Source organism: Eublepharis macularius, chromosome 2 (genome assembly GCF_028583425.1).
Source record: "Eublepharis macularius isolate TG4126 chromosome 2, MPM_Emac_v1.0, whole genome shotgun sequence".
NCBI lineage: Eukaryota > Metazoa > Chordata > Lepidosauria > Squamata > Eublepharidae > Eublepharis > Eublepharis macularius.
This window is the reverse complement of record NC_072791.1, coordinates 5,141,968-5,167,606: the sequence shown is the minus strand read 5'-3', so window position 1 is coordinate 5,167,606 and position 25,639 is coordinate 5,141,968. Positions and strand designations below refer to the sequence as shown.

The following is a 25,639-nucleotide window of genomic DNA, read 5'->3' as shown; positions in this document are numbered from 1 at the left end:
TCCAATGCACAACAAGCATCCAGGCGAGGGACCTGTTCCAAGCTGGACGCAACTCACACAACAGATCGGCAAGATCCTTTTACTAGTCTTATTGCTACATCTCCCAGCTCTCAGAATTTAAAGGTTTGGGAGTTGCAATTTTAACAGAGGCTGCTTCCACACAGTGACAATTCTCAGAGTCGCTCTCATTGCCTCTGCATTTGCATTCATATTAACAACAACAACATTCGATTTATATACCACCCTTCAGGACAACTTAATGCCCACTCAGAGCAGTTTACAAAGTATGTCATAATTATCCCCACAACAAAACCCCTGTGAGGTGGGTGGGGCTGAGAGAGCTCCTAGAAGCTGTGACTAGCCCAAGGTCACCCAGCTGGCTTCAAGTGGAGCAGTGGGGAATCAAACCCGGCTCTCCAGATTAGAGTCCCACGCTCCTAACCACTACACCAAACTGGCTCTCCTAACCACTACACCAAACTGGCTCTATTCGTAACAGAATGTCTACATGGAAGTTTTCCAAGACTAGGGCCACCATTTCCCATCTGCACCACTAGAGGGCTTTTCTGGACATCAACAAAATGGTAATTCACAGAGCATGACAGCACAATAACATCAAAGAGATCTATTGCTACAGTCTTAGTAGGTCACAGCTTTCATTTTTTAAAAAGACTCTAGCCCTACTCATTGCAAAGATATAAGGGGAAAGATTCAGGATGCACAATTCATGTTATAACTCCACAACAAAAAGGGCAAGAGACTTTTTTTTAAGAGCATAAAAGCAGGGAACTAGGTCATGGCAATAGACAGCATGACAACTGTGCTACAGAGATGTACTAATTCCTGGGGTTTTTAAAAAAAAAAAGCATGAAAAAGCCCTTTGGTGTGGGGGGGTTGGGGGCTGAGGCAACGAAAATGGCACCAACATGAGAAGATCCTGAAAAAATGTGCAGCTTCCTATCCACACAGAGTTCAGAGACACCCTTCCGAAAAGATGGTAACAAACCAGGCTGGGGAAATATTGCAGCAAGTTGGTGAGGGTGGAGAGATGACAAAGAAACAGGATGAATAGAGGATGGTATCACGTGGCTTCTGTAAGGAAGCGAAGACAAAGGAAAACGTTTGTGTGGGAACAGCCATCATCCCAGCATCCCTTGGGCTCCATGGACCAAACACCACAGCTGTTATGGCAAGTCCTTCTCCCAGCCCTGCACAATTTCACCCCCTCTTCACAGAGCATGAAGCAGGAGGCTGCGGCGCACTGCAACTTAGGTAAAACATGCATGTGCGTCACCTGAATCTCTACATTAGGTCCAAATTTCAGATTCAAGTCGCTTGCACATAGCTCATACATGTGCCTGTACTATCGCTTTGAGGGCTTTTAATTTGGTTTCACAACATGATTTGCAGCTGAATGTGAGAAAGGCTCCACTAGAACACATTGCATTCAAGGTGCTCTGAGACGTCTGTCTGTGGTGTTGGATAAGTAATGGCACATTCACAACCTGTAAGTAACTGCTAGATCTTGCAGCTTTCAAATAATGAGCGTGCATGCTTATCAAGGAGGGCGGAAAGGGTTTTAAGACTTTGTTTTGCAGAGCTGACATTCCTTTGACTCTGCTGGATTCCCATAACAGGCCAATGCAGACTGTCTTGCATTCATACCCCAAAACTATCGGTCCGTTCCTATGTATGTTTACACAGACGAGGCCAGCTGGGGTCAGCTGAGTTTAGGAATGCAGCCTAAACATCTATCACTGTTTTTTCGAAAAAAGTGAAGCATGTCATTTTGGCCTTCTCCACATGCTTTGGTATTAACTACAAAAAAGGAAATGAAGAATACAAACACAGCTCTGTCCTCTCAAGTCATTCAGCCTACCCCCAAGTAAACGTTCCTTCTTCTTCGATAAAGGATTATTGCTTCTTCTCAGCAAACAAAAAATAAACACCGTATGTACAGCTTTCAAAAAAGAACAATGGATCAAAAGTCTTTTTCCCGCCCTTCTCCATACTGAGCCTGCCAATGCCTCGACACCCGTGTTGGACACCGTATCACCCCTGCAGTGTAGCTGTTCCCCTTTTAATCTATCTCTTTCAAAGCTACAGGGAGTAAAAATCCAAACATCTCCAACCCAGTACTCCAGGAACGTCTTTGCTGCATGCATTAAGGTGTCCGGACAGCAGCAAAAGAGAAGAGTTCCATGTTTTACTCTTGGCCAGCAAAACTAAGCTACAGGACAAAGACAAATAAAAAGGGTTGACTCTCGCAATGTCTTGATATAGGGAGAGAGAATCACGGTAAAAACCAAACCACCAAGGAGTGAACCACCGTGATGGCTTTCAATGACTTGGGTAGAAACCAAAAAGGTATCTTAGGGCAACATTTCTGGCCATGGTTATGCACGAGAAATGCATTGTGGGACTGCATGGACCCCCCCCCTCTCCTCACCCCTTCCCTCTGCAGCATTAATTTCTCTAGCCAGCCTTTACCACTTTACATGGGCATGCTTGTTCACCCCACTTATGGCTAACCCGTTTCCTTCTGAACCAGCGTTTGCTGCCTAGCTTCAAACCCTGGATGGTGCCTAGGCTCATGTAGTGCGTTGATGGCACATCAAAGATTCCAACCAGGGACTCTCTGCCTTGCCACTCAGTCTCCTAGCCATGGTGCTACATCAATTGTCGGCCTGCTTAGGCCAAAAGTTGATTCCTTCGAACCACACACAGGCAGAAAGAAGCAAAGGATGCAGAGCCCTGATGGACCACCACAGGAAAATCTGCTCACTGTTTAGAGAATTGCACAAGGCACGCTTGCAAATCATCTCTGCGGCCATAAGATCTAGAAACTTATTTTTTACATGGGGTCACTTCCTGTTGAGAAGGACCTCCCTGGACAAAGCTCAGACGGGGAATTCCCAGGCAGCCCAGCTGAAAAGGAAGGGGTGTGGCTAGTGCTGATAGGCCAGCTGAGATGACATGACCGAGCCACAAGTAATGCCCCTTCTGGCACAGACTACCCGCCCAGCACACATCCAAGAAGCCCGTAAACACTGCAGGGGATGGCAGAGGAGAAGCCAACCAAGACGACGTTATTATTAGCTGCATTTATGTAACAACCAAAGTATTGTGCAATGCACAAGCCATTCATTCTCACAACCACCTTCTGCATTTCATTATTTTACAGATGGGTAACTGAGACTCCAAGACGCCCAAGGCCACCAAGTGAGGCCTGCTGGAACCAAGGCCACACCCTAGTCCTAAGCAAAATGCTCTACCTCTCTAGGAAGAATACATGGGCAGATCTAGGGGGGGCTATTTTCAGTTCCAACAGCACGACTCCTGGCATGTTTACACAAAAACAAGTTCAACAGCTATTCGAGACCAATGCTTAAATTCCTAGTCCGCTACACACATGTCCAGCATCTCGCTGAAACCCAAAGAATGGGACTGACCATTTTTTAATGAAAGTGACAATTCCTAAGTAGCTGGAATTTGTGCCCAACACCACACTCTAAGGGTTAAGCTGGCAAACAGCGGTCTGTTGGCACATTCAGTCATTCCAAGCCCACAGAGCAGTCAAAGGTACCTGATACAGTACCACCATGTCTGAAGAGGAGGGACACAGGCCCAGCGTCAATGCTAGAAGGGGAACAGCCTACGAACCCAAGAGGTGACGCTCCGATGTCCTCTGAAGGACAGGATCCACATAGGAAGAGCTCTCCTGATCTGATGTGCTGCATTCCAAGGGAAAGTCAGAGGCTGAAAGCCAACAGCTGGCTCTCTCCACCCACCTCTCACTGATCATGCAGCCAAGAACAAGGCTGCTCCGCACTTGGCAATAGGCTTCTCAAATCTGCAGCAAATGCAGCCACGGTGGCTAGAACGGGAATCGAGAGCCTCCAAACCTGTCCAATAGCACCTCTGGGGGAAGCTCCTCCAGGCTGCATAGCAGACAAAGTAGGGACAGTCATATCTCCCATGGCACCAGCAAGGTTCAACCCACCTTATCCTCTACCCAGTATCATTTTCCACCACGCCTGGCTAGCCATTTCTTCTGCGTCAGGTCCAGGCCACAGCAAAATCCAGCCTCAGTGGAGCAAAATAGTAAAGAGTCCAGTTGCCCCTTTAAGACTAACCAACTTTATTGTAGCGTAAGCTTTCAAGAGCCACAGCTCTCTTCATCAGATTGACCGATTCTCTAGCCTACTTGAGGCCCCTGTTTATCCTCAAATGCTCTTCCTGTCCTCCGGCATCCCCAGACGCTGTCGGTCATTTGGGCTACCTGTTTCCTCACCCCAGGTTCAGCAGACGGACTTCCCACCCAGCAACTGATTCTGCTTTCCCGCAGGCACGCACACACACCCTTTCCATAGATCTTCTCCCATGCACCATCCAGCTCTGCCCCCAATCCTGCCAAGATTCTCACTTTAGTGATCCATGTGTCCGATTGCTAACAGGTTAGCAAATGGAAGTGGCCAAAACACACCCTCTGGATTTTCCTGTCCTCACAGGCTGTACATCAAATGACAATCCGGATCTACCCACTTCCACCTCCTGAGCACGTGGACAACTTGAACCCACACCTCAAGGCTTCGTGGCTAACGTCCCTCCAGGCATTCAATGCAGGGCTACTATGACGAAAGCTGTTGCGGCGACGCTCCTGACGTGATGTCCCAGAGACGCGCACTCTAATCGCACAGGACAGGTCTGTGGTAGGGCTTTCGGGAAACCCTAATGAGCAAAGACAGCTCCTGTTACGTTCAGTGGTTGATGGAAAATGCTTATCTACTCTCTGAACAGCCACACTCTCCTGTCTCTTCCTATTTTACAGAGAAGTTTTTATTTTTACACTAATGCCAGTAAATCTGGTTCACTGCTTGTAATTTGGGAGCTTAATAGTTCACAACAAAAGTCAATCTAAACACCCAATATGCCAGAAGTTGATGAACCCTTGAAAATATCTGCCTGGTGGGTGACTGCTCTGTATCTCTCATTGATACCATAAGCCTCCCTGCCCCCCCCCCCGCCATACCCTGCTGCTTCGGGGCTACATCAAGCATCTGTCTGAGAACAGCAGCAGAATACAAGCGCTTGGTGCTCAACTTCTGAAGGGCAATCCTCAGTAAACTAGATTATAGCCGCTTGCATTTCTATCCCACCAGGTAGGGAGCATACAGGGAGTTTACCCAGTTTCATTCTCACAACCACCCTGTGAGGTAGGTCAGGTGGTGAGAATGTTACTGGCCTGAGGTTATCCGGTGAACTTCATGACGTGGAGATCTGAACTCGGGCTTCTGCAATACTGGACTGACACATTCACCACCGGATCGTATCAAATGTCTCAATGCACTGGCGCCAGCTAGCTTGGATCCAGCCTCCAGATGAGTCTGGAGATGCCACCAGTAAGGGATCTAGCCTGGAAGAGCAACTCCTCACATTCATCCAGGTCTTTGTGAGAAGTTCACTTGCTTATTGAAGCATTCCTGTCCTGCTCTTCCCCCAGTTCAGAGCGGCCCACAACAGAAGTACCCACAGCATGAAAACAAATCCTCAGCAGCCAGCAGACCAAACTACAGGGTCATCAGCCTTGAAAATGAGAATCACAAGCCAAGATGACACCATAACGGAAAATGTCCAGGTTGCAGAAATACGGGCCTGTCCAATGGAGGCCCATCACTAAGACAGCCTGCTGGCCTGATCGGGAGAAAGATGGCAAAGGAGTGGTGATATAATCAAAGGGGGTGGCCCTGCGTCATACTTTGCCTGTGATGGGCTAGATCCAGTCTGTGTAGAAGAGATTATTTAGGAAGAAAGGGCTGATGTGACGAGTCGTTTGCCATCAAAATGCAACTCTGCAAATTAGCTCATGAGTCGTCTCACTGATTTTAGTGGAACTTACCTACTATGAATGCAAGTTTGGTGTAGCGGTTAAGAGTGGCAGGACTCTAACCTGGAGGACCGGGTTTGATTCCCCACTCCTCCGCTTGAAGCCAGCTGGGTGATCTTGGGTCAGTCACAGCTCTCTTGGAGCTCTCTCAGCCCCACCCACCCGACAGGGTGATTGTCATGAGGATAATAACAACACACTTTGTAAACTGCTCTGAAAGGGCATTACGTTGTCCTGAGGAGCAGCATATCAATCAAATGCTGCTGCTGTTGTTGTTATTATTATTAATTTGTGAAATTCCATATTATTCAGCCTGTCGCTTGAAATACTCTTCTCAAGATCTGCTCTCTATGCTTCTGTCTGCAGAGGTGGGGGAAGTGGTGACGAGAAAGGGCTTCTCTGGTGGTGGCACCACGCCTCTGGATTGCCCTCCTCCTCCTGAGGGTCCCCCGATACCTCATTTCCTTTATTTTAGGTGCCAGGCCAAAACATTTCTCTTTCCCCAGGATCTTAACTAAGGAATTTCACCTCTCTCTCTCTCTCTCCCTCCCCCTCTCTCTTTTTTTGCTACCATTTAATCTTTTCTTTTCTTTTTTGCTACCAGTGATCTGCTTCTAGTCTGAGGATGGTTTTAGACAGGCCTATTTTATGTGCTTTTTCGACTGTGCAACTTTTTATCGGTTTGGATTTATTATTGACTTGGATTAGTTTATTATACTTTAAATTGTTATGATTCGTTTTTATTGTGTGCTTGGTTTTATTTCTTTACTGCATTTATACCACACCTTTCTCCCCAAATGTGGACCCAAAGCAGCTTACACCATTGTCATCTCCTCCATTTTTATCCTCACAACAACAATCCTGTGAAGTAGGTTAGGCCGAGAGATTGTGATGGGCAACTGGGAAATAGGATTACCCAGCAAGCTTCCATAGCAGAGCAGGGATTTGAACCCGGGTCTCCCAGATCTGAGTCAGGCTGGCTTTTATTGATGTACGCTGACTTAATAAATAATAAAAATGATAACATTCGATTTATATACCACCCTTCAAGATGACTTAACACCGACTCAGAGTGGTTTACAAAGTATGTCATTATTATCCCCACAACAACAATCACTATGTGAGGTGGATGGGGTTGAGAGAGCTCCTAGAAGCTGTGACTGACCCAAGGTCACCCAGCTGGCTTCAAGTGGAAGAGTGAGGAATCAAACCCGGTTCTCCAGATTAGAGTCCTGTGCTTTTAAGCACTACACCAAACTGGGTCTTGAGCAGGTCTAGAGGGGCAGCATACACATTTTCCAGAATAATAACAACAACATTCAATTTATATACCGCCCTTCAGGACAACTTAACACCCACTCAGAGCAGTTTACAAAGTATGCTATCTTTATCCCCACAGCAATCACCCTGTGAGGTGGGTAGGGCTGAGAGAGCTCTAAGAGAGCTGTGACTGACCCAAGGTCCCCCAGCTGGCTACAAGTGGGGAATCAAACCCGGTTCTCCAGATTAGAGTCCCGCCGCTCTTAACCACTACACCAAACTGGATACAACTCCCTCCTGCAATGTGCAGACAACTGTGAAATAATTTTGCACTCTAGGATCTGGTTTGAGGCTGCGTTGAGGACCTTGAAGGACTGTGCCGGCGCTGCACCGAGACACCTGCCCCGAAGCAAACATTTCCAACGTCTCCGCTCAATTTGACTCTCTGAAGACCAGAGGCACAATCAGGTTCCAGGGACCTCTATAATGAAACACCGGTGAATGATTTCAGGCAGGTAGCTATGTTAGTCTGTAGCTGAAGAGCAAGATTCAGGTCTAGTAGCACCTTAAAGACCAATTAGATTTCCACAGTACGAGCTTTCGAGAGTCAGAGCCCCCTTCATCAGATAAGAGAATGAGAAAAAAGGGTCCTTATAATCCAGGCAGAGTGGGAGGGGTATTGTAAATTAGAGTTTCGGGAAGTTAGCTACAGTACATGTAGTTAGCTTGACAGTGCCTGGGTGAGCCTCAAGCAGCCCTCATCCTCCCCCCCCCCCCCCGCCCCCAGTCCGAACAGCATCCGCATTCTCAAGCGAGGCCATCCAGTCCTTCTAACTGTTAGCACCCATGCCATCATTCTCAGCATTCCTGGCAATCTTTATAAAGTAGACATATAGCTTTATAAAGTAGATCAATATTACTATCTTTCCCCTACTACAGATGTAGGGAAGGGGAACTGAGAGAACCGTGGTTTTAGGCCTTCAGACCAGCTAGTGAGTTCACAGCTCAAGCACTGCTCTAACTGACGGTTTCCCAGCTCAGAGCTCACGCTCCGCTATGGCAGCTCTCGTCAACCTCGGAATCAACCAACTGTTAATCTCAGAAACAACCAACCATTACCCCGACTGGCTCGTTCCATCCCACTCAGCCTCCTTATCCTTGTACATCTTCCACACTAGATAATATTCTATGTATCCTGCTGGCCAAACTACCAGCTTGCTATGTTTTCCTGCCAGGAAATACTCCTCTCTGCTTAAGGCGGCGGACAGCAAGGGAATTCTGAGTTCTACTCAGTAGAAGACAGCGCCAGGAAAAGCAAGGGGCCTTCACGACACCTTCACAAGCTACAAATCCGGAATCAAAATAGCCACAGGACTGCTTGCGAACTAAGATGTAGATTCCTTCACTTCTGGATGGGCACAAAACAAAGGGCTGGATCCAGACTAAATTTTCCATCAGCAGAACTGAGCTTGCCTGCCCCTCGCCTCTCCTTGCATCCCACAGATCTCTGCGAAACGCTGCTCAAGGGGGATATGAGACCCTGCAGAACATCATGACGTGGGTCTGCAGAGGAGGTGGGGGTAGAAACTGCCCACTGAGTCTGGATCCAACCTCAAGATCCACAGAATATTCCAAATGCAATGCCAACCTGCTGCCACCAAAGGTTGGCCTTAATCTGATTCGCCCTCCTGCAAGCTATTCTATCTTAACCCCAGGATAAACCTGTGTCTTTTTAATCAGGCACTATAAATGCCAGGTTCCCACAAGAGATAGATAAATATACCCTCACCTTCTTTAAGCAGGTCAGATATACAGACAATAGCAATCTTTGGCTAGGAATCTCTTGCTAGAGCTTGTTGCACTGGGAAGAAGCAGCAAGGAGGAGAGATACTTTCCTCTGCCTATCACTTGGCTGAAAAATATTACAAAGGCTGGACTTATTTATATATGCACATATATACACACACACTGATTAAAAAAATTAAATCAAACTCATACTGAATCATGCCAAAACAAAAATGTAACAAAAATCTGAGCAAATATGAAATATTATCACAAGCCAATTATCTAAGGGCAGGCCCAACTGCCACAAAAATTCAATTTTTATGCCATGGAGAAACCAACTCCTTTTATATGAATTAATTCTGCAAATTAGCATAGGCCTGCTTCTCTGCATAAAGTAACACAGAAGACAAAGGCTTTGCACGGAGAAGGTTTGGTCCTTGGCATCTCCAGGAACAGGATAATGGGAAGTAGGAAATAACACCTACCTACCTAATACACCTACGGGACCGCCTCCCTCCCTATGTTCCTCCACGGCAGCTTCGCTCATCCGAACAGGGTCTCCTGCAGGTGCCAGGCTGCACACGGGTGAAGTCAGCAGCAGCCCATCTTTTAAACTTGTACCTATTTACCCTATGGCATTGTTTATGGAAATGTCCCTGATACTGTATTGAAATGTACTTGATACTGATTGTACTAATCTCATACTGTGTAATCCGCCTTGAGTCTCAGTGAGAAAGGCGGACTATAAATGACATAAATAAACAAACACTGACCTAAATGGGCCTGGGATCAGATTTGGGACAGAGTAGCTTCATACGTCTCAGGAACGGACCTCTACTTGCCACTAGGAAGGGACAGGGGGCTGAGCTTGACCGAAGTGACCTGGGGGGCAATGGGGTTATGAGAACTGCCCCTACCCCAGATCTGCCCTGCAGCTCTATCATTATTGGAATGAGGCAAGAAGCAACGGGCCATCACACCCTAAAGCTACTGTAAGAATCAGACCTCAACCCTGTTCAACTTCCCACCGATTTCCAAAAAGTTATTCACTGCTACCTTCATCACTGCAGCTAAAATAGCTGGAAGCTTGCCGGGGAGAGGGGGGGCTCCACGTATTTTGTTGCTTTCTGTCAGATGTGCCCTACTTATCAGCCACGTATGTCTATTGCACTCTGGCCCTCTGAGAATGTGTGGAGGAATATCTGTGTAGCTAACTGTGTAGCTGCGAATCGCTTATCTTGCAGGTAGCTACTTTCATTTTCTCGACTGGCCTGGGAAAGTGTCCTTGGAGTGCCGGTGGGAGCTCTATCTTCTTGAGACATGGAATGAGCTCATCCTTGTCTTCCCCTACCCCCTACTCCATCCAACTGTCTAGGCCCTGTGCGCCTAATTCTAACAGTCCCTATCCCAGGGCGGGAACCTTGCCCTATAACTAACATTGCTTTCCCCCTTTCCGTCACTTCTGCCAATGCTGTAGTCTGAGTGCACTGATACGGATGGATCTCTAAGAAAGAAACTTTAACTGCACTCTAGGAGTGTCTGCAGTGAAGTATCTGGGGATCTAACTAGCAGAGCCTGACACTTTCATTTATAGTTCTGCTGAAGCTGATTTCAGAAGGTTATGACCACCTTGGAGTTCTTGGAATCACAAGAAGCACCCATCTACTATTTTCAAACATTTACGGTGGCTCACAGCATAAAGAATAATCCCATAGTTATCAACACAATTAAAACAAAGCATTAATAACAGCCTTGGCCAATAGGAATAAAAACAGAGAGCATCAGTGCAAAAAAAGGATCTAGACTTAAAGGCGTGGCAGGAGGCCAAAAGAGAGGAGTCTGGATGAACTTCAGGGGACAAGGGCTTACACAATCAGGGGCCACAACCAAAAGGGTCCTGTCCCATCTGCCTGCTAACTTTATTATAAACAGAGTTCATTTTTATACTAGAAAGAGGACACGCCCAAGCTAGAATAGCAATTTGTACTAGATACCACATTTCCACAGTACAACAGCAATAAATCCATACAGCTCTAAAGGGCTGTCTATTGAATAAATTAAGTGACTAAAGCGCATCAACCTAGATTTAAATGCTGACTCATTCCGTCGCTTGCAATGCATTTACTCTGAACGTTCATGGAGCGATCCTCTGCAGGAGCAGAAAACTGAACACACTCTGGTTGCCATCAAGGTTTATTTGGCCTTGCGGAGGCTACTGAACGGGGATGCCTGCATTCCGCTTCCCTGCTTGGTTGTGCACCGATGCACAGTCGGTACACAGCCTAGCCGAGGGGCTTTACTGATTTGCCCTGAGCCTCAATGGTTCACCAATCTAGATATTCATGCAGAGATTCCGCTCACACACGTATGTTTTTTAGGAGCAACATCAGGCCCTCTCATCTTCTGATGGCAACCATTTCAGAACAGGAATGTTGCCTTAGAAACGCAGCCAATCTCCTGATCACAATTCCTCCACGGCCATTTTAAGGCATATCAACAAGACAGTTCTAAAAAGTGACACAGTTCTGGAAAAATAACATGTTGGGGACCCACAAAAAAACACTGGGGTTAAGTATTAGGGAACACCCCCCACCCACCCACCCAACAGCACAACGTGACACTGCTGAGCTCTGGGGCTATACCCGTAACTTCCTGCTCGTGTTGCCCCAACTTTCAGTCTGGCATTACAGTGCAATTGTCCTGACTGCTGAGATTCGAAGCGAAGTGCACGGGAAAGCCCGGAACCCAAGGGGCACAAAGCAGGAGGAGGGGACAGCTGGGGGAGAGCAGGAGGAGGGGACCGTTGGGGAGAGCAGGAGGGGACCGTTGGGGGAGAGCAGGAGGGGACCGTTGAGGGAGAGGAGGAGGGGAGGGGACAGTTGGGGGAGAGGAGGAGGGGAGGGGACAGTTGGGGGAGAGGAGGATGGGACAATTGGGTCTCTTCCTCCTAGTGACGTTTGGGACAATTGGGAAAGGAGACCCAGCTTGGGGAATCCACACAGCACACATCCCCAACCCTTATTTCTCTTTCCCCACTCAAAAGTACTATTTATTTATTTATTTAGTAAAACATTTTAACCCTGCCTTGCTCCCTTTGGCACAAGCTCCTTTTATTGTCAAGGAGGTATCTTAACCTTTCTTCACCATAGTAATCTTAACTTTTCTTCACTATAATAATTGTAAAATACATGTATGTATGTATGTATGTATGTATGTATGTATGTATATAATATAATGTGTGTACACACACACACACACACACACACACACACACACACACACACACACAGGGCTCATTTCAAGAGGGAACACGCAGGAACGCAGTTCCAGCAGTTCCCCAAAGAGGTCACGTCAGGTGGCCCCGCCCACCTGACATTTGGGGCCCGGTTCAGCCTAGATTGGGGCCGGAACAGCCCAGATCGGGCCTCTGATGGGTGGTGCATCACTCTCCCACTCAGCAGCCCGATCCTGACCATTTTGGGCCCCTTTTCGGCCATTTTCAGCCCCTTTTTGCTATTTTGGGCCCAATTTCGGACCTGAATGGCCAGGATTGGGTCCAAAACAGCCAGGATAGGTGATGTCGGGGGGTGTGGCATATGCAAATCGGTTATGCTAATGACACACTTCCAGTGATGCCAAGGGGCATGGCATATGCTAATGAGTTATGCTAATGAGTTCCTCCAGCTCTTTTTCTACAAAATGACCCCTGTATAGACACAATGTTAAAATTATATAACTGGTGGTGGAGAGTGCCCTCAAGTCAGAGTTGACTTATGGCAACCCCAGTTAATGTTAAATACTTTTTAAATTTAAGTTAACTCGACTATATAGTTTATTAATCATTGGTGAATTTAATAGCAAGGTTATTTAGGATGAAGAGAGGAAATACGCTTAGGTTTTGTTTGTGTTGTGTACTCTAAAACGATATTTTAAATGCTATATGGCCACTGTATTTTGATAAATAGTAAAGAGTCCACTAGCATCTTTAAGACTAACCAACTTTATTGGAGCATAAGCTTTCAAGAACCACAGCTCTCTTTGTCAGATGCATGGAGGGTACTGTATCTGACGAAGAGAACTGTGGTTCTCGAAAGCTTATGCTACAATAAAGTTGGTTAGTCTTAAAGATGCTACTGGACTCTTTACTATTTTGCAACTACAGACTAACACGGCTAACTCCTCTGTATTTTGATAGTCCTTGTAACGTTTAATCTTTAATTTTTCCAAGAGTGGTAAGTTGCAGCACTGCAGCCCAAACTCTGCTCACGACCTGAGCTTGATCCTGGCGGAAGCTGGGTTCAAGTAGACAGCTCAAGGCTGACTCAGCCTTCCATCCTTCCGAAGTTGGTAAAATGAGTACCCAGTTTCCTGGGGGTAAAGTGTAGATGACTGGGGAAGGCAATGGCAAACCACCCTGTAAAAATCTGCCAAGAAAACGTTGTGATGTGACGTGCCCCATGGGTCAGTAATGACTCGCTGCTTGCACAGGGGACTACCTTTACCTTTCACCTCCTTTCCTTTCTGTACCCCTTGATCTGTTTTAAAAAAACAAAAAATATGAAAAAAGTCTGGGAGGTTTTTATTTAAAATTGGCAGCAGCGCATCAATTTCCTCATCAGGACTCTTGCCTTTAAGGCAGCCAGAGTCCATAAAGCATCCACAGATGGCAAGTCAGCCCCCCAACCCTAACCTACCCTTTCCAGGATACTAACCTCTTCGAGGCTTGAGCTGGCAAGCTTTCCCTTCCTTTCAGTTCTTTAAAAAAAACCAAAGGGATTAAAAAGCTGACTGACTGATAACCGACACACTACACTCCAGATTCACTCCAGGTAAGCCACAAGCTTCCCCAGCACTCAGGCTGTTGGGGGCAGAATCCTTTCTATTCAATACAATTCATAAATATTTTCTGGGGTGTCCTCCAAATATACATGCCCCCATCTGACAGGCATAGGACCATCAAGGTCGCTGTTAGAAGAAGCAACAAGGATCCCCCCCACCCCTCCCAGGAACCCTGACAATCAAGGTCTGGGATTTTTCCAGCTCTACATGCACATTAGACCCATAAGTACCACAGTTAGCATGTGCCTATGGCTGTATTCTGACCGAGCCCAATTTCGGTGCCCAAAGCAACACAGCACCCTCCACCCACTCATTTGCACAGCACACCGTCCATCCATCGGTCGGGCAGGTCTCACGGAAAGGAAGCTCTGGGCTCCTACTTAGTTCCTCTTTGTTTCAATGAGGCTGGCGCAAGAGAAATTGCCACAGGGGGACTGGGCTGCGACTTGCATGCGTCCCACTTTCCAGAATTTCCCCGCCTGACTTTGCTCCAAGTCAGGCTGCCTCCAAGAATCACATATAACACACAATGATACAAAAGTAATTAAGTCAAACATCTGAATGGGGGGTGGGGGTGGGGGTTATGCACAGCAGACAAAATGAAAGTCGACAACTCATGTCACAATGAGGGAAAGGAGAGCCGTCCTGCGAAGAACATTCATTTAGGGCTCGTCAGATTCTGGATGGTCCTGGAGATCTCAACCTCCATAGCCCCCATCCCAATCCAAAAACCCAGGTTCTAAAGGGAAATCTCTCCCTCTCCCTTCTCCCCCCACCAAACTAACTAGGGCTGATTGTCCCTGTCCTCAATGCTAGATCAGGCAACCTTTTTTGCTTCCTGTTCAGTTTTCATTTTGTTTAAAGTGTAAACATCTGATGCAACTTTCCTCCCGCCCCTAACGATCACACCTGAGCCCCCCAGGGCCTTCCAGCAACAGCCTCATTTATCAAATCCAAGTCAAGACAGCAACATTTTGCCTGATCGGCTGCGGGGTTTAAAAACCTGCTCCCAATGGGTGGGGTCACTCATCGGCTTGAGGGCTGCTGGAGTCCCAGATGTGGTTAGAATAAGAGACACACACAGGTTCTTTCCACCTGGTCCACACACCATTATCACTGTCTGATGATCAGAAAGAGAGAAGACACCCCCCGCCTTTTAAATTTTTTAAAAAAAAAACTACAGGCCAGCCTGAAGAATAAAACTGGAGAACTGTATATAAAAGACTGGGCTCATATGCACTTATATCTCCTTATAAGAGACAAGGTCTACCTCAAAGTAGCTTGCTCCTGCTACTCCAATTTCTCCCCCCACCCCCACCCCACAAAATATCGTGGAGAGGGGGCAACCTTTGAATCTCTCAATGGTAGGAATAAGAGGCAAGGAACACCCATTCCACCCCAGGTCCCTCCCATTCTTATTCATCTTGCCTGGGGTTTATAATGGCTAGGAAAGGCCTATAACAGACTTCCCAGGGTAAAGCAGAGTTGCTAGTGTTTCCTGACCAGGTTAACACTTCATCACCCATCTCATAGCTTACATGCCACTCTACAGTGTTTTATTTAAACTGGTATTTTACTGTTTTACACTGACCTTCGTCTAGAGAGCTTTCACTGTTGCCTTGGGGTTTTTTTTTTAGTTCTGCTGGTTGATCATTTTTATTTTACTCTTGTCAATCTGAGATACTTCTGATAGGTGGCTGTTTAGTTGTTTAGTTATCTGAATCGCTGTTGACCTTTTTATGGTCTTGTATGCATTGTGAGCAGCCTCAGGCAGCTTTGCGCTGGAGGGGGGGGGGTGTAGAAATGTGCCAAACACATAAATAAAGAAGAGCCATCCCCTCCTCTGAGGTCATTCAAAACTGAAAGGTCTCAGGAGGCCTTTCTTACAAGAGGCAGATGGAGGAAGAGATTATCTGTGAGAGGGCTCCCTATCAAAGTGTTGGCATTACAAACAAGAAGTGTTGGGGGCAGGAAAGACTGCTCCCCCAAACCAGGGTGGAGTGCCTGGCCATGCCCTGATCCCCCTGACCCCAAATACCCCCAACCACTGATGCCAGGGAGGAAAAAATGTCATTCTGCACCCCAGTCACCCCAAGCGATTCAAAGGAAGGGAGGGAAGGAGGGAAGCAAGAAAAGAGCCTTCGGGTTTGTAGCAGAAATGGCCCCTCCCGTTGCAACAGGGCTGCCGAGAGACGTCCCTGTTGGGTTCCCACCTTGTAGACGTCTCCGTACGTGCCGCTTCCCACTCTCTGCACCAGCTCGTAGTCTTGCTGAGGGTTCCGCCGCATTATATCCCCAACTGGGCGAGTCAGAGGCTCCATTGCCCGCTACTTCTTTCTCCTTCCCTTCCCCCCAAAGGGGGACAGGGATGGTACGCGGCTGCCTCTCCTTCCCTGCGCGCAGGTCTCCGAGATCGTCAGCAGTGCCCCGGAGGTCCTAGCGAGGAGACTTGACGTTGACACGCATGGCTTCGGCCAGCTTTTCTATAGGCCTAAAACATAAAAGAGGGACTTGCGTGAGGTTCCGACATGGAAAGAGTTGTCCTGAGGCAATCTGATGTCTGAGTGAGAAAATACGAGTGCCTCACTGAGGGTTGCCATCCTCCCGGAGGGGCCTGGAGATCTTCCGGAATGGCAACTGGTCTCCATGACTACAGAGATCAGTTCCCCTGGAGAAAATGGCTGCTGTGGAAGGTGGACTGTGGTATTATGCCCCGCTGAGATCCCTCCCCTTCCCAAACCCCGTCTTATCCAGGCTCCACCACCAAATCTCCAGGCATTTCCCAATTCAGAGTTGGTAACCTAGCCCACTTCCAGCTAATGCACATGGGACACAAGTCAACCAACAGGGAGGTGCCTTTCACATGCATCATGGAATCAGGCCCGGTGCCAGGTTTTCTGGCGCCTGAGGCTGGGGGCAGCTTCCGCGCTGTTGCTGCCCCCACACGCGCACATAGCACGCATGTGCGCACCTGGACTGCATGATGACGTCACACAGTAGGCAGCTGGGACAGCATGCATGCACCCTCTCAGCTGTCCCACTCAGTTGCTCCGCACGCCGCCCCAGCAGCCTGCTGCACCTGGCCCGCAGATGCTGCGCCCGGCCAGGAGCGCGTGCTGGCAGCAGCGGCACCACGGGGCAGCCGAACGGGAGGGCTGGGAGGCTGCAACAGCTGCAGGCCAGGCGTGGCAGGCAGCCGGGGCGGCGCGAGGGTGGCTTCCCAGCCCTCCAGCACTGCCGCCACCAGCTCCGCATAGCACGCCCCCACCTCCGGCACCCCTTCCGGCGCCTCAGCACTCAAGGCGGCTGCCGGCCCTGCCTCTATGGACGCGCCGGCCCTGCATGGAATGGAACGTTGCTGAAATTCAGCAGGGCTTGTGCAGGAGAACATCCCAGGATATGGTACCACAAATCAGACACGTGCATTCACCACTCCAACACTGTTAACGGTGCCTGTGGGGACTGCCTCCCCCTGCTTCAGGGCGGAGCCAACACTGCATAGGGCCACAAGGACAGCTTCATGTTAGCCCTGAAGAGAAGCCCCATGTTCCCTTTTCAGCTATTCATTCGGCTTCAAGCACAGGGCTATGCAGGCTAAATACCCATAGTTCTGCAGTAATAAGAGGATCCACTGGATTAAAATCCTGCCATTTTACTGCAGACCAACACGGCTACCCACCTAAAACTAACCTTGTGAATAAAGAAACCAAATTCCATGACTGGCAATCACACTTACCCTTATAAGAGCCCGTCTGCCCGTTTTTAAAAAGTGTTAATTTATTTGGCTCTTACTAGTAGTTGGAAGAGTAAAAGAGCTACCCAAGGCTCACAACCACCGGAAATCCGCCTGCGCCCCCAATCTGATCAGGTATCATTAAAATACTTTCAAAGTCATAACAGAAGAGGGCAGCACCGCAAAATGCAACAAAGCTACAAGGGAAAATCATTGCGAGCACAAGCACATGGACTCCCCCCATTGTTTAGGGATACCAGATAATGGCTGAACTCCAATGGACGCCAATTTTTTGGCTTAACGGAATCTAGTTCTAGACTCTATTGAGGTCTTCCTGATTTAAGATACCTGCAAGATAAGCATCATGGTCTTAAGGGCTGGAAACTTGGCTCTTTGTTTAGTGGAAGCTGAGATTCTCAGTGCGTTGAATTCTGCACCCAGGACCTCTTGCTATGCCCTGACATGGAAAGCCCAGGTGAGCCTGATCTTGCTGGATCTCAGAAGCTAAGCAGGGTGGGCCTTGGTTAGTAATTGGATGGGAGACCCCCAGTGAAGACCAGGGTTGCAGAGGCAGGCAATGGCAAACCACTTATCTTATGTCTCTTATGGAAACCCCATCAGGGGTTGCCGTAAGTCAGCTATGACTTGGGGACACCCTCCACCACCACCTCTTTCTATACCTGCGCAGTACAGTTAAGACGGCATGTGCCACAAAGTCACATCTAAGATTAATTTATGCCAACAAGAATCAGCGCAACTGTGTCAAGATCCCATCAGCACAGCCACGTGCACATCAGCTGCATTCAGTATCTCTAACACGGCACCAGCCAAGCTGGCAGTTGATTGGCACGTCCTTCAAGGAGGAATCGTAGTGCGCAACGCAAACACAGATTAGAAGCCTGTTCTGACATCTAGGTCACAGAAATGTACAGAGCGTGTAACAGCAGAACTACTGCTACAATAGTTAAGTTGTTTTATGCCACATCTACCCAGGAGTCCAGACTGGTGCCTTAGCACGCACATAGAAGCTCAAGAAGTAATACCTGCCAAAGGAACTGGCTGGCACTCAGGTCTGAGCGGCAGCAAGGTCTAGGACAGGCAACAGCAGGCGGCCAGCTCTCCTGATTCCAGGTACCAGGAGGACTGTGGTTTGGGTTATTGGTATCCTAGCTTGATCCGTTTGCAGTTTCTTCCTGTGCGGCACAGCAACCAATCAGAGAGATTATGCGGCATGGGGTTCTGAATGCCCACCCTCTCTTCTTCTCCACGCAACTTACAAGTGCCACACACAGCCTAGGGCCCTGCACCCACATGACACTCCAAACTCATTCCCCACCCCGTGTCTCTACAGATGTGCTGACAGGATCCTCCAAATTTTGGGCAGGACTCAAGGAGCCGCTTTCCCAGACGCTCTGCCACGAGCCTAGAGGAAACAGTCAGGAAAAGAGGGAGGGCCAACTGGCCAGGCCTTCCATGATCCAAGCTGCTGCGGATTCTCCAGCAGAAAAAGGCACACATTTGCCAGCGGAAAATCTCACACGGTGAGCAAAGTTTTGCAAGAGAAATGGTTTGGCTGATCCTCGGCTGTGCAAAGAGTGTTTTCCTCCCAAACATAACCAAAGAGGCAAACGTGCTTTATGGAAGAGTGCAAGGCTGCACAAGAGTGCAGTACTTCCAGAAAATTTAATAACAACAGAAATCCAAAGAGTCATTTCTGGAACATCGTCAGGGTTCTGACTTGCATGAGAACCCTGCGTGAGAGCAGAACACCAAACACCGAGTTCAGCAATCGGAGATCCTCAGCTTTTAAAAAAGTCAGCAAACTCCTAGCTGCAAAAACAGGCCTAAAAGTGGCCACGCAAAGCTTCGTGCTCCTAATGAGTGGAACCATTTAAGCCTATTAATGATCTGCCTTTCAAAATTAATAACGACCAAACCCTCAACGTGGATGTCCTTTTGAGATAGGAATGATCTTTTTAGCTCCTCCGTATCCCACCTACTAGGGAGCTCCAGAGCAGCATAAATGGCTCACCCTGCCCCTTATTGTCCTCTCAACAACCCTGCAAGGTAGGTAAGGCGGAGAGTGAGGGGCCCAAATCCACCAGTGGCAGAGTGGGAGCACAAACCTGGTTCTCCAAGATCCTAGTCTGACAACTAACCACTACACTGCTCATTCTCAAGAAGCAATACAACAGCCAAATACAACTATTCAACTGGCCTATTTTTCCATTACACAAACACACTAGGACCAAACCTGCCCTTAGCCTTCCAGGCTTACAAATTAAAATCTGCCTTCCCTGAGAAAGCAACTAAAGGTTCAGTCGATCTGTCTACCAATTTCAGTTCTGTAAGTCAGCCAGAGGGAACCCAAGTTAAATTCCCCAGAGTAGAACAAGGAAAAACAAGCAAATTCGTGTAAATCTGTTTGCTTGACTGTACAGACTGCAGAATCCAACATTTCTTGGCACAGCATCAGAGATTAGTCAGACGCCAAACTTCGATTTGTTTAGCGCACAGGATTCGTAACCAGCCACTGTCATGAAGTTTGCAGCAAGGACCGCAGTGTCCAAGAATCCAGGCGACGAACTGTTTTTGCCTGAAACCCTGCGCAGCATCTTGCTAAACATATAAACAAGAGGCCTGAGATAAGACCCGCTGAGCAGAGACACTGAATGACTTCTGAGCCAAGCCGTTTCGCCCAAGTGGGAATCAAATCTTCTTAAGCCACTTCAGAGGGGGGATGAAGCATTCAGTGGGGGTGAAAGTCCACCCCAGGTGCCCACACACGTCTCTGCCATAAGGGCTCTCGGGCATCTTTGGTTATTACATCTATTACTTTTATTACATTTATACCTTGCCTTTCCCTCAACGGGAATGCAAAGCAGTTTTTATCTTTCTTCCCTCCTCCATTTTATCCTAACAACCCTTTGAGATGGGGTAGGTGGAGGGTGTGTGACGGACCCTCCAATCACATAGGGTTGCCAACCTGATAGCTGGAGATTTCCCAGAATTGCAACTGATCTCCAGGCCACAGAGATGAATTCCCCTGGAGAAAATGGCAGCTTGGGAGGGTGAACTCTATGGCATTGTACCCTGCTGAGGTCCCTGCCCTCTCCAGGCTCCACCTCTCAAATCTCCAGGATTTTCACAACCTGGAGCTGGCAACCCAGCAAGCTTCCAGGGCAAAGTGGAGATTCATAACTGGGTCTCCTAGATACTTTAGCCCCAACACTTTAACCACAACCCTGCACTGGCTGGTGGAGATCCCTCCACGGACAGAAAAAGGACTTGAGATCAATGGATGTTGGATACTAATTCCAGAGTGGGGGGAGGAAACGTCATTCTATTGCAACAAAACCCCAGACCAGGAGCCCTGTGACATCTTGAAGATGAGCACGTTTACCGAGCTTCCACTTTCCTGGGTCCTTAAAACTCATTAGCCCCTTGTCCCAAGCGAGGCTGCCAAAAACGTAGGGTTGCCAGCTCCAAGTGGGGAAATTCCTGGAGATCTGGGTGGTGAAGCATGGGCAGGGTTTGGGGGTTTGGGGGTTTGCAATGCCACAGAGCGCCCTTTCCAAAGCAGCCACTTTCTCCAGGGGGACTGATTGGTTTATTTAACCATTATTTCTCTTTATAGCCTGGAGATCAGTGGTAATTCCGGGAGCTCTCCCACCTGGAGGCTGGCAACCCTGGACGCCGCTCCTTCCCTCGCTGGTTCAGATTGGGGGGCTCAAGGGCTGCGGGGGGGAGCAGACCCCGAGGACGACCTCAGGCCCGAGAATGGCGCCCGCACGCCCACCGAGCAGAGGCGCCGCAGCCGCAGCCCGGCCCTTTCGGCCTGCAGAGCCTCCCCTTCCGCCGCAGTCTACCTGCGAGGCCGTCCAGCGCGCCCCCCACCGGCCCGGGCTCCGCTTGGGCCCCGAAGGCGGCCCGGCTCCAGCGCCCCTCCGCTCCTCCTCCGGCCCGGCCCGGCCCAGGCGGGCTCCGCTCCCCGCCGCCTCCCCGTAGGCCCCGATCCCGCCCGGCGCCTCACCTCTTCCCCAGCGGCCTCCCTCCCTCCAGCCGGGCCGAGCCCAGGGAGGCCCTCTTTGTCCCGCAGGGAGGGCGGCTCGGCGGCCGGAGTCGCTGGCCGGCCTGCTCCGCTCCGCTCCCCGCTCCGCTGGGCCGCCTCGGCCTCGCCCGCCTTCCAGAACGCCGCTCGCCCGCCCGCCCGCCTCTCGAACCCGCTCCGGGCCGGCCCGCGCCAGAGCCGCCGCCGCCGTGGCCCGCCTCCCTTCCCAGGCCCGCCTCCCGAGGAGGGAGGGAGGGAAGGAGGGAGGCGGCCTGGATCCGGCCTCCTCCTCCGCCACGCCGCGCCGAGGCAGAGCCAGAGCGCCCCGGCGCGGAGGCGCCGCGCAGGCCGCTTCTCCTCAGGCTGAGGCGGGCCGCCTCCCCTCGCCTCAGAGAAAGGCTCCTCGCGCCTCTTGACCCGATTCCTCCCCGAAGCCCAACGGCCCTTCCTCCCTTTTGAGGACTTGGGAATAACAACAATAACGACAATAATAATAATTACAACATTTGATGTATACGCCGCCCTTCGGGACAACTTCACTCCCACTCAGAGCGGGTTTACAAAGTATGTTGCTGTTATCCCCAAGACAAGTTTCTCATCGATTCCAGTTCGATCAAGGGGGATTTTTTTAATTATTTAGTTTTATTATTCCATTTATAGTCCGCTCTCCCCTCAGGAGGGCTCAGAGCGGATATCATCATATATGGTGTCATCGCAAAAATCACATTAAAAATAGAAAATTCAGTCAACATCGACTCTAGGCGGCAGCCCCTGTTGCCTGAACCCGACCAAATATCCCATGAGATGGGAACTGGTAGACAACATTAGCAGTGCAATCCTATGGAGAGTTACTCCAGTCTAAGCCTATTGAAGTCAATGGGATTAGACTCGAGTAACTCTCCATAGGATTGCACTGGAAAACCAGGGTGAGGGGTTTCGGTCCCCAACAGGAGACCTATTCTGGAAGCAGCTAAGAGGAGATGCAGGCTTCCAGGTAGCTTTAAGGCGCTGCCTCTTTCAACCCAGATTGTAAAGAAATCCTTACTTACAGTTGGAGCCAGTGAACGAGACATGGTTCAACCAGAAGCAAGATACATCTTTATACAAGACAAGCAAAGGAGCCCACAGCAGAAGAAAGAAGGCACAGAAAAGGGGGGTGTTGCACCAGTATAGATAAAAGCGCATGACAATCAGTATAGGATTGTATAGGATTGCACTGGAAAAACAGGGTGAGGGGTTTCAGTCCCCAGCAGGAGACCAGCAAGGGAGCCCACAGTGGAAGAAAGGCACAGGAAGGGGGAGTGTTGCACCAGTATAGATAAAAGCACATGACAATAATCAATATTAAGCAATACTAGCCATGTGCTTGTATAGGATTGTATAGGATTGCACTGGAAAACCAGGGTGAGGGGTTTCGGTCCCCAACAGGAGACGTATTCTGGAAGCAGCTAAGAGGAGATGCGGGCTTCTAGGTAGCTTTAAGGCGCTGCCTCTTTCAACCCAGATTGTAAAGAAATCCTTACTTACACTTGGAGCCAGTGAACGAGACATGGTTCAACCAGAAGCAAGATACATCTTTATACAAGACCAGCAAGGGAGCCCACAGCAGAAGAAAGAAGGCACAGAAAAGGGGGGTGTTGCACCAGTATAGATAAAAGCGCATGACAATAATCAATATTAAGCAATACTAGGCCATGTGCTTGTATAGGACTGTATAGGATTGCACTGGAAAACCAGGGTGAGGGGTTTCGGTCCCCAACAGGAGACGTATTCTGGAAGCAGCTAAGAGGAGATGCGGGCTTCTAGGTAGCTTTAAGGCGCTGCCTCTTTCAACCCAGATTGTAAAGAAATCCTTACTTACACTTGGAGCCAGTGAACGAGACATGGTTCAATCAGAAGCAAGATACATCTTTATACAAGACCAGCAAGGGAGCCCACAGCAGAAGAAAGAAGGCACAGAAAAGGGGGGTGTTGCACCAGTATAGATAAAAGCGCATGACAATAATCAATATTAAGCAATACTAGCCATGTGCTTGTATAGGACTGTATAGGATTGCACTGGAAAACCAGGGTGAGGGGTTTCGGTCCCCAACAGGAGACGTATTCTGGAAGCAGCTAAGAGGAGATGCGGGCTTCTAGGTAGCTTTAAGGCGCTGCCTCTTTCAACCCAGATTGTAAAGAAATCCTTACTTACACTTGGAGCCAGTGAACGAGACATGGTTCAATCAGAAGCAAGATACATCTTTATACAAGACCAGCAAGGGAGCCCACAGCAGAAGAAAGAAGGCACAGAAAAGGGGGGTGTTGCACCAGTATAGATAAAAGCGCATGACAATAATCAATATTAAGCAATACTAGGCCATGTGCTTGTATAGGATTGTATAGGATTGCACTGGAAAACCAGGGTGAGGGGTTTCGGTCCCCAACAGGAGACCAGCAAGGGAGCCCACAGTGGAAAAAAGGAGGCACAGGAAGGGAGGGTGTTGCACCAATATAGATAAAAGCACATGACAATAATCAATATTAAGCAACACTAGGCCATGTGCTTGTATTATAGATGAACTTTCAAACTTTGCATGAACCGTCTGTGTGTTTTTTTCAGAGTGTTAGGTAACTCTAACAGGTGTGCTTTAATCTTTTGGCAGTCAATTCAAATAGTGGACTCTATCTAGATTAATGTTCCTCTATCAGAGATTCAACCAATAGTGATCTCTCAACTCTTTCTGACATTTCTCAGAGATTTATAGTTTTGTTTTGCAAGTTGAGTATAACGTAATTTTTACTAATGGGAAGGTTATACAATATAAATTATGAATATTAAATGAAGCATCAAACCAATTATCATACGTTTGTGCTATCATGTGAAAAAAATCTTAGATATTTGCATATGATAACTTATTTGAAAAATGCAAATTCAGATAGAGTGTCAGAGCTCTGATGGAAGAAATCTCTTGAGAAAATCTAGGTGAGATTATGCATTTCATAGAAACTTTGATCATGTTAAACATAGAATTAATTAAGAAATGTTAGCAAACTTATTTCTTATTGCCTTTCTGTGTTCTGTATTTATAGGATTTATATTAATAACCATTTATATTTTAATTACTTGCTTCATTAAAAACCTAAGGTGTAATTTCAGTAAAGTGAAATAAACTTTAGACAGGTGGTCTGTGTGCTCGATAAGGAGCTACAAAGCAATATCAAACCCTATATAAAATAAATGTACTGATAAACAGGTGGTTCAAAGAACTTAGCTGTTTGACAGGTCTGAAAACTAATTGCTGAAAGCTTTCCAAGAGAAAAGATACATCTTTCTTTTAGCTAGTAGAAGCTTAGTTCAGACACAGGCAAGAGAGCCCGTTCAGGATCTCATTTTGTAGATGCTCAGAGGCAAGCCTTCCGCTCCTGCTACATCAAACAACAACTACAAGGGTTAAAGTGGCAAAGGGGCACCTTGATTTCTCTAGGAAGAGAAATGAAAGAGAAATCCTACCCTCAGAAAAAAGAGAGTCAGAGGAACCAATGGCTATATCTAAAAAAAACCCTTAATTTGGGGGAAAGAAATTTCCTACCCCATAACAACAACCCTACTCTGAGTTAGGTGAGCTGGATTAACTGCCCCCCCCCTTCCATGGATCGTGTACAGCCGATTAATCCTAGAGTTTTGCTGTGCGCTGTTGACATAAACGCACATGAGTGAGTACAAACTCAGTGGGGATAATCCAGATCACCTAATTCGGAGTAGGGTTGTTATGGGGTGGGAAATTTCCCCCAAATTAAGGTTTTTTTTAGATATAGCCATTGATTCCTCTTGTTCTCTTTTTTTCTCTTCTGAGAAGAGATTTCCGTGAGAAATCAAGGCACCCCGTCACTTCAATTCTTGTGGTGGTTGTTTGATGTTAGGCACCCCTAGGGGGTGCTCTATCAGGAAGAGAGGAAGGCTTGCCTCTGAGCATCTACAGAGTGATTAAAGAATCCCGATAACGGCCATCGCCTTGCAGTCATCCCAAGGAACTTGCTATTTAACTCCAGATTGTTCAGCGGAATTGAGCAATCAGTCACAACCACACACGTTTCTAGAGGT

At 48.1% G+C, this 25,639-nt stretch overlaps 1 protein-coding gene across 1 annotated transcript in view; it reads right to left on the bottom strand.

Annotated features, from left to right (window-relative positions):
* Positions 1-21,722, bottom strand: part of MAP4K5 (mitogen-activated protein kinase kinase kinase kinase 5) — a 110,044-nt gene extending 88,322 nt beyond the window's left edge. Inside the window, exons 1-2 of the mRNA XM_054970520.1 lie at positions 21,538-21,722; positions 15,985-16,262 (exon numbers count right to left, since the gene is read on the bottom strand). Of these exons, the coding sequence (XP_054826495.1) occupies positions 15,985-16,092 (108 nt within the window). The 5' untranslated portion in view covers positions 16,093-16,262; positions 21,538-21,722. The remainder of the gene's footprint in view (positions 1-15,984; positions 16,263-21,537) is intronic.
* Positions 21,723-25,639: the final 3,917 nt, after the last annotated feature.